General features: G+C 32.1%; 1 protein-coding gene across 2 annotated transcripts; it reads right to left on the reverse strand.

The window, feature by feature from the left end:
* Window positions 1-1950: 1950 nt before the first annotated feature.
* On the reverse strand, window positions 1951-5330 carry LOC111011337 (5'-AMP-activated protein kinase beta-2 subunit protein). 2 transcript variants are annotated; one of them, XM_022285059.2, is made up of 5 exons: window positions 5177-5330; window positions 4863-4971; window positions 4227-4328; window positions 2601-2693; window positions 1951-2526 (listed from the first exon to the last, which is right to left on the reverse strand). In XM_022285059.2, the coding sequence occupies exons 4-5, from the start codon at window positions 2625-2627 to the stop codon at window positions 2200-2202; spliced, it is 354 nt and encodes a 117-aa protein (XP_022140751.1). In that variant the 5' UTR covers window positions 2628-2693; window positions 4227-4328; window positions 4863-4971; window positions 5177-5330; the 3' UTR covers window positions 1951-2199. The 2 variants fall into 2 exon arrangements, with proteins under 2 accessions (XP_022140751.1, XP_022140750.1); XM_022285058.2 differs by lacking the exon at window positions 4227-4328 and having other exon boundaries at window positions 5177-5329.
* Window positions 5331-12529: the final 7199 nt, after the last annotated feature.

Consider the following 12529-nt stretch of genomic DNA (forward strand, 5'->3'; position numbering starts at 1 on the left):
AGCCTTTGGGGAGGCAACTTTTGAGATCGGTGCCGCCAAAGACGAGCCTCTTTGGGTTCGTGTGAGGCTCGAGGGTGTGGTAGTCTTGGGTGCCGAGAGGCTCGACGATGGTGCTGGGGGCGCTCGGGGGAACGCACCGAGCGCCCATGGACAGCCTGGGAGAACACAGAACCAGAACCAGAACGAGAACAAATGGGAAAAGAGAGGCCATAGACGAAGGCATTGGGTTTGGGTTTGGAAAAGGGGTGTTTTAGAAGGGGGTTTATAAGGTTTGAAAAAATAGCTTTAAATGAGCTCGTGAGCAGGCAGATATGGCACTACGCTTTACTTTGAGAGGTGGCCTTGCCCGTGAATTTCTACCAATACCATATCTTTCAAAATTAATATATTCATGTTAATGGGATTAATGGAAATTAGGAGCATTAATTAATTTATGAAAGTGTTAATTTCGACATACATGATACAATACAACTCCCAGAATAGGAAAATTCGCTGATTCCCGAACGACATGTGGTCCTGAACCTGAAGTTAAGGCGGCAGAAAATTCAAATGAGGCAAGGCAAGGATATATTAAATAGTGGGATCCAACTCCAAGTCACGGGCTTTACTCTAGTCTGTCATATGAGTTTAAGGTTGTAAATAAATAACTATAACCAATACCCAACACTAATTAATTTACAATGTTAATGCTCACACAGTAGAGTATGAAAACGACACGTCGCTTGGTATCGGTATGATGATATATTATGTGGCCCTGGGGAAGTATAAAGCTGAAGAAGACTTTAATGTGGGCGTCGAAATCACGGGCATCTTCCCTTGGAGGGAGACAAATTTTAAGGTTTTTGTGAATACGCAGTGGCAGAGTGGCAGTGCAATGGTATCATCAGGATTCACCACCCAATGCCAATGCAACAGCTTATTCCTTCTTACGTACAATCCGTTTATGGATATAATATGGATCTCTAGCTTTGGAGTGCAGTTTTTATGCTCAAGTTTTCAGTTCTTCATAGATTTTTACAGACCGAAGGACGAGGCCTGTAAATCATATAGGCACACACTGTTTATTCCTTCTTCTCACTCGAGTGGTTGCAACATTTACCATTCTTACCATGTATTTAATTTTTTGTCAGCTCTTTAACATTTAAAACGGAAAAATGTTCTCTTTTTTTACTATTTTTATTCAATTTGGTCATAAATATGAACTTAAGATCTTTGTCGCCATATTTTCAGCCATTCTTAGGCTTTGATTTTTGTAACTGTGTGGATCTTTGTTTTAGTTGAGTTCAGAGCAATTCCACGTTGGGATGGTCGGATGGATGCTCTTTCAACGGAATCAAGTATTCTTGTAATTAAGTTTGAGAAGCTATTAAGTAAAATTTACAAAACAAATAAATCTTACTTGCATCTAGATTTGAATGCTTTAACCTATATCTCCACCTCCTAACTGGGTTTACCAACCTGTCTAGACTTTGATAAGGATTGTTTCCAAACTATAAGTACAAATGCAATCCATATTTTGAATGACTAAACGTTATACATATCCTTTTAGGCTGCTCATTTACTCATTCACTATAAATTCACCTTTACAGACTAGGAGTTTATGTCTAAAACTTTTCAGCCTAATTGTTGTATGTCCAAATAATAATAAAAGCTATATCTGTCCTTGTTATTGGAAAAATGAAAATGGAAGGTATATAGAATCTCCCTCTTCTCATCATGACATAGGCAGCTGCAAAAGTGCTGATATTTTGGACAACCTTTAGCAACTTGTCCAATCAACGATCCATTAGTTCCCCATCTTTCCACCATATAAACTCAAAATCTTCAAACTTTGTCTTAATTGTTTTACAATAACTTACACGTCTAATCAAACGCCCAGTGGCGGTGGGTGGTTCGCCTAAATAATAATGGGGGCATTACACTCCTACTTTAAAAAGAAAAAAGGCCAACTCAAAGTTCAATTTTGCATCTTTAACAGCTAGAAGATGCATATGCTTGAATGTATTCAATTACTGCCACTAGACAGTTCAAAAAAATTACAGGTACAATACAATATCTACGTCGTTAACATTCATTTACTTGGTGAAGTTAAATGCACTTCATCGACCCTAATTTCATCGACATCTCACATGTCATAAACGTTTTCTAGTCATGTCCGTCGGACCAATTCTAATCAAACTTTCCCATGTATATGAATAACTAAGCCCTGCTACTTCCTCTTCTGTGAACCGGTTTGTAAAGCACAACCGTGACAAATTTTGAACGAAAACGATGTGTGAATCCGAGAGCCACAACAGAACGTGGAGTCTCCCGGTTTTCGATGTAAAGATGGTTGAGGATCACATTGTGTGGCAATGGAAGAGTTCCACCAGCATCTCTGCTCGCTGGGTGGCTCAGTAAGGTGTGCTGCAAATGAGGCGGGGCAAACGGTGGATCACGTGCCTCGTCTTCGCTCCCAAGGTACAGATTGTTGTAGGTTGAATCCGGTGAATTTGGAACTTCAAAACCGACTACAGTGGTTTGATCCTGTAGAAAGGATACATCCTTAAAGCCCATTTCACGTTATTAGTTCATGGAAACACCTAGGTTTAGCAGCTTACACTATCTTCAGAGTATGGGTTGTTCATGTTGAAGTGAACTTCCAATTTAACAGCAAAGACTCATCAATTGCAGAAACTTATAGAACTGGAAACCTGGAAAGCACAAAGGTTTTCTTTGGTGAGTATTAACACAAAACTCCATTTCCACTAAATACAACCTTTGGGTTTGGTCTAACTGTCTTCAAATCAAACAGGGATACAGTTGACAGATATAAACTTGATAACCGATAAGGCATTTCGTCCTCCTAATGTAACTAATCGGAAGCCTAAAGAAGATAAGCTCTAGTCAGATATCAAGACAAGTTGCATTCAGATATGAATTCATGTAGCATGGCTTTACACTAATTCACCCTGTTTATGGAACCTTTTGGATGCTAACCAGAATCACAAGAACTTATTAAGAGACCTAAGGGAACTATTTATGAGCAATCCCATTATTATTTATTTTGCAAGTTCATTAGATCCGTCAATCAAATACAGAAACTTAAGTTCCAAGAATACAAATGTTGTGGCAAAAACCCTTAAATATTCCACGAGTTTTCCAACTAGCAAATGTTGAAGAGTCGAACCATATTCTCTAGTTTCAAGCTCAATTGAAAATGAGGCTTTCGAGATATTTCTAGGGATATTTGGGAATTATGGGACAGAGTTAATTGATGCCTTCCTTTGGAGCTCTTTTCTACTTCTAGAGTGTTTCATAATTATTCTCCTTCTTAGATCCTTATTAATTATAATTATTCCTTCCTCACCCAACTTGCTCTCTTTGTTCTCCTCGCTTTGGAAGGTGAGAAGGTCACAACTTTTTGTCTAGAAAGGCTAAGGTGGATTAACACTATTGACTTTATTCAAAGAGTGCCCCAGAAAATATGGAGCATGTTCTGGGAAGAGGTTAGTTTGCAGGTTCCATTTGGGATCGTCTTTTGGAGTATCGATCGCTTGTAGTAAGTCTTCAAACTCTATACTGGAGGTGTAATTTCACCCTCCATTCTTAGATAGGGGGGAGCTCTTCAGGTCTTGACTAGGTTAAAATACCTAGTTTGGGCTACTAATGACATGGGCCAAAAATTATAAGGTAAAGGTTTCTAACAAACAACTACTCCATGAAGTATTGTGTCGATATGCTATAGTTAGGATTAACGACCTAACTTGTAAGTTGTGTCCTTAGATTCTAATGTGTACTATAGTTAGGCATAGAACTACCATACAAACAACATAAACCTTGGAGAACCAAGTTGTCTAGTACTTCATCCATAACATCTATAACAATACTGTTTGCTAGGCAGACATTAAAACCACACCTAACAATTTAATGATAGAAGACATTGAATAAATCAAAAGACTATGAGAAGTATACAGTGAAGGAGCAACAAAAGATAAAACAAACTGAAGGAAAACGTTGATAAAGGCTTACTCAAATTGACAGAAAATGCAATAACGTAAAGGCTTTCCATTTTCAAGAATGCGTTGTTAAGATCTTTCATCGGCCATTACTCAATTTGACTTGGAAATAGTATAGCTTATAAAACCATTTCATTGTACAGACCCAAGCAAGGGAAAACCAAACATTGAGGTAGACTCGCATTGCATTTATCATGACGGGTGTGATAAATTCTCTCAAATTCTTACCTGACCCATTAGATATGAATTTGAAGATGCCACCCCAATTTGAATGATTATACACAACTTGTTGGAAACAAGAATTAACTTCAATACGTAGCACTTCTGTTTCTGATAGTATCAAGATCATTATGTAAGATTTTGTTAGTTAACTCCCACAAATCAGAATCCTTTCTTCTCATTAATATTCAACTCCCTCAAAACTCAATGCTGCAGTTGTTAAGAATCCGAATCTTATTTGGCTGTGTCCAGCTTCAATTCAACATGCACAGAGTGCAGATTGCCAAGAAAATAAAAAAGAAACAGATTGAGACCCTTTAGAAAGCAACCTGGCAACTGGCAACCTATAATTATATATGAAACTATATGCTCAAACCAGGAAGGAAACAGATTGGACACACCATGGATCATTCATTATAGGGGAAAGAAACACACATCATAAGGGTAAATATTAACAATATACATAATATCAAATGGAGCATCTCTAGGCGGAGCTGCAGTCTTTCTTAACCCCAAAAGAGAAGAAAACCATGTCATAAGAGTCCAGAAACGAAAATTATAAGCCACAAAATTGGACTTTATAGGCGCTACAGCATTCTGTAATCCATAAGAAAATGAAATATTGTAGGTCAAGAGGAGATTAACCTGGATGATTGGAGATTTTGACCCTTCAATTATCGATCAACAGGCTCCAGACCGAAACCCACAGACGAAAATGGAACAATAATCGAATTACCGGAGACCCAAACTTAATCTGGAAGAAATTATAAGCAACCCATCAAATGATTCAGTCAAATAAGGACATTGAGCAATGAAAACTCTGAAAATTTTGGAGAAAGCTGAATTGTAAGAAGCAAAAGAAACTTATTGGCAGCGAATTGAAGTTGGAATAGAAAACCCCAGTAGAAGAGTTGAGGGTTTGGGGGCGAAATAGCAGCAAAAACTTAAAAGATACTTACACGGAAACCAGAGGTAATGGAAGAAAGGGAACTTTGGAAGTTGGAAGAATGAAAGGCAATAAAAGAGACGCTTCAAAAGCAAGCGGGACCAACACAGAGACTGCCTCCTCAAACGAATCCGCGAAAGGGAATCTGCTCGAAGTGGTTATTGCTTATTGGAGGACGAAAATAAATAAAACTTACCAAATAAAACCAATAAATGTTAAACAATTTGCTTCCATACAAGTGTGTGAATTGGTGTTCAAAAAACTTGATGATCACACAAATCTGATTAATCTAAGTGTGAGTTTATTGGGTTGATCATGAATTAACTTCAAAATTAATTTAGGTTGAAGCAAACCAAATCCGAATTTATTATTAATTTTTAATAAATATTTCTTTTACTTTTGATCAAATTATATATTACATATGTTTATTTTGGTTTTGTTTTATTTAATCATTCTTTTTAAATTATTTACTTTTAAAAAATAATTTATTTAATGGTTGAAATGTCATTTTTGATAATATAAATTGAAATCGAGTTTTCAATCTTAATCTAATGCTTGAAGATTAGAGATAAGTAACTAGATGTTTTAGAAATTAGCATTTTAAACTTTTTATTTATGTCTTTAAAAAATATATTTTACTTTTTTATAAAAAAAAATCTAAATAAAATATAAATCAATCAAACTCAAATATTGATGGTTGAGTAGTTCATCATCTAATCAAAATTATTTGGGTGGTAAGAATTTACCAATCGAGGTGACAATTAAGTCAAATTTAGAAAGTATCTTTAACTCAATTTATGAACAAATTTAGAAGTCTGAATATTAAAATGAAATGTTTTAAAATGGTACCAACAAAATTTAGTTTAGGGATATATTAATAATTTAGCCTTAAAAATTCGCGCAGTATGTGTAATATAATCCTTTCCGTCGGTATTAGTAGAGAGTTTTTTCCTGAACAAAAAATATGTAATTTCTTTTTTTTTCTTTTTTTTTTAATAAAATATGTAATTTCTTAAACTATAGATATTTACGAAATTTTAAGTACCAAGAGTGATTTAACCTTTTTAAAGGGAAAAAAAACCCAGCAATTTTTCATTTTTTTAATCTTTTTGCAGTAAGAGTCTGTTGGTTAACATGCTTGTTTTTTTATTTCTTGTTTTTAATTTTATTAAAAAATCTAAACATTAAACAATCATTTATGTTCCTTGTTTCTCTTTTTTTTTTAAATTATTTCAAAATTGTATAGAAATTTTGGAAACAATAAAAATAAATTTTTTATTTCTGATTTCATTTTCAATTAGTTTCAAAATATAAATAAAAATATTATTTTATCATTGTTTAATCTAGGAGTGTTGGGATTAAGTAATTTTATTTTTCTTTTTTAAAAATGAAGAAATTAAACTGGTCATTGATAGAGCTGGAGATTTTCGGGTCGGCCCATTATTCAGAAATGGGAAGCCATGTCCATGAACATCTATATCTGTGGGCTTTGGCCCATCAATCAGTCATTCTAATATCCATTCCCCTTCTTAGGATATCAACAAAAAAGGCATATTCGAATATATGAGTACTCTTTTTTTATTATTTTTTTAATTTGTTATAACATACCATTTATGAGACAAGCCAACCTAAACCTAGTTCAATTGATTAAGATATATATTTTCCTTTAATTTAATGATATTGAGTTCTTTAAAAGATTTAAACCTCAAACAAAGTATATTAAACAAAAGTGTCACATCCAACTAAGCATCACTAAGTATATTAAATAATATTTTGTTGAAAAAAAAAAGTATTTTATCTGTGGATATCACTTCGCTACAATATATATCTCCGCTATGTATTTTTGTTTTTGCTTTTGGGTCATCGTGACGACAAATTTGAATGGAGGGATTTTTTTGTTGGTAAAGAATTTAAAAACAAATTAGCAACTTCAGATAATTGTAAAGTGAGATAGTTATATTTAAGATATAAACAAATATCGAAATGGGTGATGGAATCTGGGAAAGAAAGACAATTCATACATTTACGAGAAACCTGGTATATGAAATTAAAATAATATATGTTCAATTTGAGCACAAAGCATTCACGGGCCAACTTTGAAATATTAAACTCAAAAATCAAAATATGGTTCTTTCTTAATTATGAGAGAATTATAAATAATTCGGAAGACAGTGGAGGAGCAGTTTCATTGTGGCTTTTTTTTTTCCCTCTTTTTTTTGGTAATAATTAACATTACAACATGGGTGGGTCGACCACTATATTAAGGTGCTGTACTAGGTAGCAAAACAACCACATGGAATTGTTAGACCACAATTTACTATTCTTTCATGTAAATTAAATGTTGTATAATTTTATAGTGATGCCACACATCATGGCGGTCCGTGTTATTATTATTCTAATAATATCGTTACTTTAGGCTTTATTTGTTTAGCTTTCTCCAAAAACTAACGGACCTTACTTTTCTGTTACTACAACCACACACATGTTGTATGGTCCTAGATATATGTAGACTTCGTTATTGAACTCTAAAGAAATTTGAAAAAAGAAAGACTAATAAAATATTAAAAAAAAACTTTAATATAATGGATGAAACATCCTTAGAAAACAACTTCCTTTACTTAGTTATGGATGGTCAATACCCTAAAGGAAACACCTACCTACACTCCCTCATTATGGAAATGTCACAAAAATTGGAATTTTTATGTTTTTTTTTAATTGTCAAAATCCCTTGTGGATTACTTTTGTTTGAAAATTTTCTAATTTGTTTAATGATTAATTGATGCTTATACTTTATTATTATTATTATTTACATATACAGTACTTTAATGATTTGAAAATTTTAAAATGATAACTTTAAGAAGACTTGAATAACATTCACAACCAACCAACTAAATCATGATGATGGTAGTATTTAAAATTATCCTAATTTTTGAATTCAGGGAGTAATCCGATTTTTTGTTGATTAAAATGTCCCAAGTTGAAATTCTTTATATTATGTTGGTTCCAAGTTTTTTATTTTTCTTTTGTGGGGGTTAGTTGTGAAAAATAAAAGTAATTTTAACATCACCTTATAATGTGATTAATCATATATTAATGGACTAAGTGAGCATATAAAAAACTCTTTGTATTTTTATAATAATAATCAGGCATCGGTGAAGGGGAGGGAATAAAAATGATAGTCAAGGACGTGACTGTCTTTTAATTTAAAAAAATGAGATTAATTTATTGTTATTATTTTTTAATGAAACATAAGTTCCCATGAAACCAAAACAAAAGACGACCAACTATACACCAACCAACACGTTACAATTTGTTTCATATATTCTAAACTAACACTTGAAGACAAAAACCATCAATTAATTATTCCTTTTTTAATTTTTTTTCATGTTTAATTGAATTTCTAACAAACCCTTGGTAACGACCATCCATGGACTCGACCCATGTTTGGCAAAATTTTGTAATACGAATCTTCTTTCAATCATTTGATTTCACAAAATTAATCTTTATAAGTTTAATTTAATTTGTGAAAAAGAATATAGATAATTGGGTGACTAAGAGTTAAAAAATAAAAATAAAAATAAAAAGTAAAATTATAAGTTCAACATTTGTATCATGTCTATATTTCTTAGTTTGTAAATGAATTTCTTTTAAGTACTTAGTTGGTGAGAATAATACAATTTAAACGTCACATGGGTACGTTATAATTTAGAATTTGGAAAGAAATAAAGTCATAATTTATTTAAGCAAAATAATAAAAATGTGGAAGGAAAAATAGAGAGAGAAAATGATCAGGGTTTTGACAATTGTGTCCTTGTTTACAGTGAGCATTCACATGGGTAATGTTTCACCGTTGGTACAATTTTGTTGCTTTTTTCTTATTTCGGCTGCTCGCCATGATTTTATTTGTTGCCTTTTCCCTCTTTTATATCCTAAATCAATTAAATCAAAATGTATGCTACGGAAGACATGTCAACTTGCACATCATTGCGCGCCTCAATATATTTATATGTGTATTTGTAATTTACCATACAATTTTATTTCATTCCCACAAATCTACTTTCTGTTTCTCTTAGTTTTTCACTTTGAATTAAATATTATCGTAATTTCCCCGACATTATGATATTTTTCACTTTTGAGTTAGATATTTATAGCTTTAATTTTGGCTTTACCCAAAACGGCTCATGTCGATGAAGATTATAGTTGTTCTCACTTAACTTACATACCATAAACTTTACCCTCTGTCTAGTCGATGTGGGATATTACTCACATTCAACCATCGTCCCCTAAACCTTCCAGCAAATATAAGTCTCTATTCATCCACTCTCAATCTTCTGGATAGTTTGCTATTATCATTTATCCATGTGATGTCACTATCACTAAAGCATACCACCTTTATAATATCTCGATTAATTTCAATACTGGTCCAACATCAAGGTAATGGTGTTTAATATCTAAGTCAACTTCTCATATTTAAATCACCAATAAATCCAAAAGTTCGAAAAAATGACAATAAATGAATTCGAACATAGGACCTCCTATAAAATCTTATACTCTGATACCAATCTTAAACGTGTTAAATCGTACCAATTAATCCAAAAGCTTAATCCTTGATGAATTAACATAAATTTAATCATGGATATGTTAAAACTTTCTTATTTGATATTCAACTACGTCTCCTTTATCATCCTTTTATTTGGAGCACACTAAGTAAGGTACTAAAATAAAGCTAAATCATCATCACATTGTTGATTGTGGGATAATTTGGCACCGACTGCCATGTCATACACCAACCCTTGAAAACAACTATCAAAATTCAGCGATTAAATTGAAATTGTAATGTTTTCTTTCTTTGGTTTTTTTTTTTTTTTAAATGGTAATTGATCTTAAAATATGATTTTAAAGAAAAAGGAGGGGGCGAATCTAAAAATCGGGTAGGGCAAAAGCAGCAGCGTTGAAGTGGGCACATCACATGTACGGACATGGACCCGGCGGTTCGGGTGGTGGATAGGAATCTGTCAGTGTCACTTACGTTATATTTTTTTTTCCATATAATTTATTCAAATTTATATTCTATATCTATAACAAAATAACCATATATTATAAAGTATATATTTAATTATTCATATTTTAGAAAAGCTGCCTAACCGATTTAACTGGCTCCCGCTTCCTTTTATTTTCCTTTTTAACTCAACTAAAAATATCCAACTTTCTTGTCTCTCAAATAATAAATTAATTAATTTATCCATAAAACGACACCCCGCAATTAGATTAACGTTAATACAATTTTTACTTGGAGTGGACTGTGGAGCACGAGATGTTCGTTTTGTTTCCACGCTTAACAACGTGCATGCTACCTTTCATTTTTTTTTTCTTTACCAAATTTACATTAATCAACCTATTTTCTTGTATTAGTTTCTTTTTTTTTTTTAAAATACGACCTACAAGGGAGATGAGATTTGAATTCACGATCTTTTGGTTGAAAATAAATAATTTAACAAAAATTATGTTGGTTGGCTCATTTTCTTACATTAATTTCTAAAATATTGATGTAAATTACATATATTGACATAGTTTTGACGTGCTATATGTAAGGGTAGCATTAAATACCTCAATTAGACAAAGATGAATTACAACCTTTCTTCCATATATTTGTGAATATACTTATTTAATTAAATAATACAAATAATTATAACATAGTTATCTTTTGAAAGTTGATCACTAAAATAGATATTTTAAAAGTTTTCTTGGAAATAACATCTAGAGTCTCAATCCCCTTATAGCTATGAAAGTTTTTATCAATTATATAATATTATTGGTTTAACTTTACATTTAAAGCACATTTATTAGGTTATTTATGAAGGCAAAAAGTTGTATACAACTCTTTTGAGTGTTAAAAGAATTTATTTAATATTGTCCACAAATTGACTCCTTTATAAATTTTTTTTATATGCTCATTTGTAACTTTTTACTATTAGAGATTCACAGACTTGTGACACATAATATAAAGATTTATTAAAAACCGTATTTTAGCTTACACCTCTTTCTCCCTTACGTTTATTATAAATTAAATTAAGCCAACATTATTGACCTCCCTCCTTCATAATCAACTTGGTAGGCAGCATGCCAAAGTAAGCATAGTTCAATGATAATTGTCATATACTCACAACCTCAGAGGTTGTGAGTTCGATATCCTCCACCCCACATGTTGTATTCAAAAAAGAGAAAAAAAAACTTGGTAGGCAACATAACACGACTTTTTACGTGGTACGGAAAGAGAGAGTATTGATGTCTGAAAGTATAACATCTCAAACCAATGAATTATAGGCATCAGAGTTCTTTTGGAAAATATTTGACTCCTCAACAATGAGGAGTAACATTGTCCTCCTCACCACTAAATATTTGACAATTAAGAGCGAGAAATATAAAAACATAATTTTTTAAAAATAATTTTGAGTTGTCAAATATTTAGTAGTGAGAAGTACATCTTTATTGTTGAGGAGACCAGTATTTTTCAAAAATAAATTATAAGATAATGATGTCACACTAAATAGTAGACTGATAAGAGTTGTTATTACAATAAACAAACAGAGGTTAGGACATAAAACTCGTAACTTATCCTTTAGTATTATATATGGTTAATTTTATGATGGAAGAAATTGAGAATGTTATTTTAAATTAAAAGAAATAAAAGGAAAGGCAACGTTAAAAGACAATATGGAAGGGGTAGTTTGGGAATCAAGATGACAAAAAGCAAACCATTTCATTAAAATTTGGAACCAGCTTTTAAAAATTTGAACTTGTTTGTCAACTTTACATGGAAGAGCAATTAACGACTCAATCCAATTCCAAACATCTTCACATGCTAACCATGTGGTTTAATTTTGTACAACTTGTTTCATTAATTAATTTTGGTTAATAATTAATAAAAGTTAATCAGTATAGCTGAAGCCAATTCACACGTGTGCATATTTTCACTTGCTGTGGAAAGCTTTGCAAACCATAGATTAATAGATATAAAGCAAATGCATTATTTTTTTTTTTTTACATTTATTCCAATGGAGGAACACTTAATTGGTTGAATTAGCTACTTAATCCTCTTTCCTTTGTTATATGTATACAGTAGTACAGAAAATGTTGGTGTTTTTTTTTCTTCTATAGAATTTTGAGGAAACATGATGTTGGCTAAATATATTACTAGGCTCTTTTAAGCGTAAAACACAACTGGATTAATTTCATCTCAAATCATCAACTTCAAAATGATTAATTTTTGTGTTAAGTTTCCTTAAAATTTCTGGGGGAGTAAGTAACGCCAACTTGACTAGTCGAGCTATTGTTATGTTTGCTCAAAAGGTTTGTACTAAATCCA

The sequence above is a fragment of the Momordica charantia genome (assembly GCF_013281855.1).
Source record: "Momordica charantia cultivar OHB3-1 chromosome 2 unlocalized genomic scaffold, Mcharantia_2.0 BLBB01000002.1, whole genome shotgun sequence".
Taxonomy (NCBI): domain Eukaryota; kingdom Viridiplantae; phylum Streptophyta; class Magnoliopsida; order Cucurbitales; family Cucurbitaceae; genus Momordica; species Momordica charantia.

Excerpts from the sequence above, each read along its gene's own strand:
- LOC111011337 (XM_022285059.2), bottom strand. The coding sequence starts at position 2,627 with ATGAACAACCCATACTCTGAAGATAGT. Across the intron at positions 2,527-2,600 it reads ACCCATACTCTGAAGATAGT|GATCAAACCACTGTAGTCGG; the intron begins GTAAGCTGCTAA and ends TCCTTTCTACAG.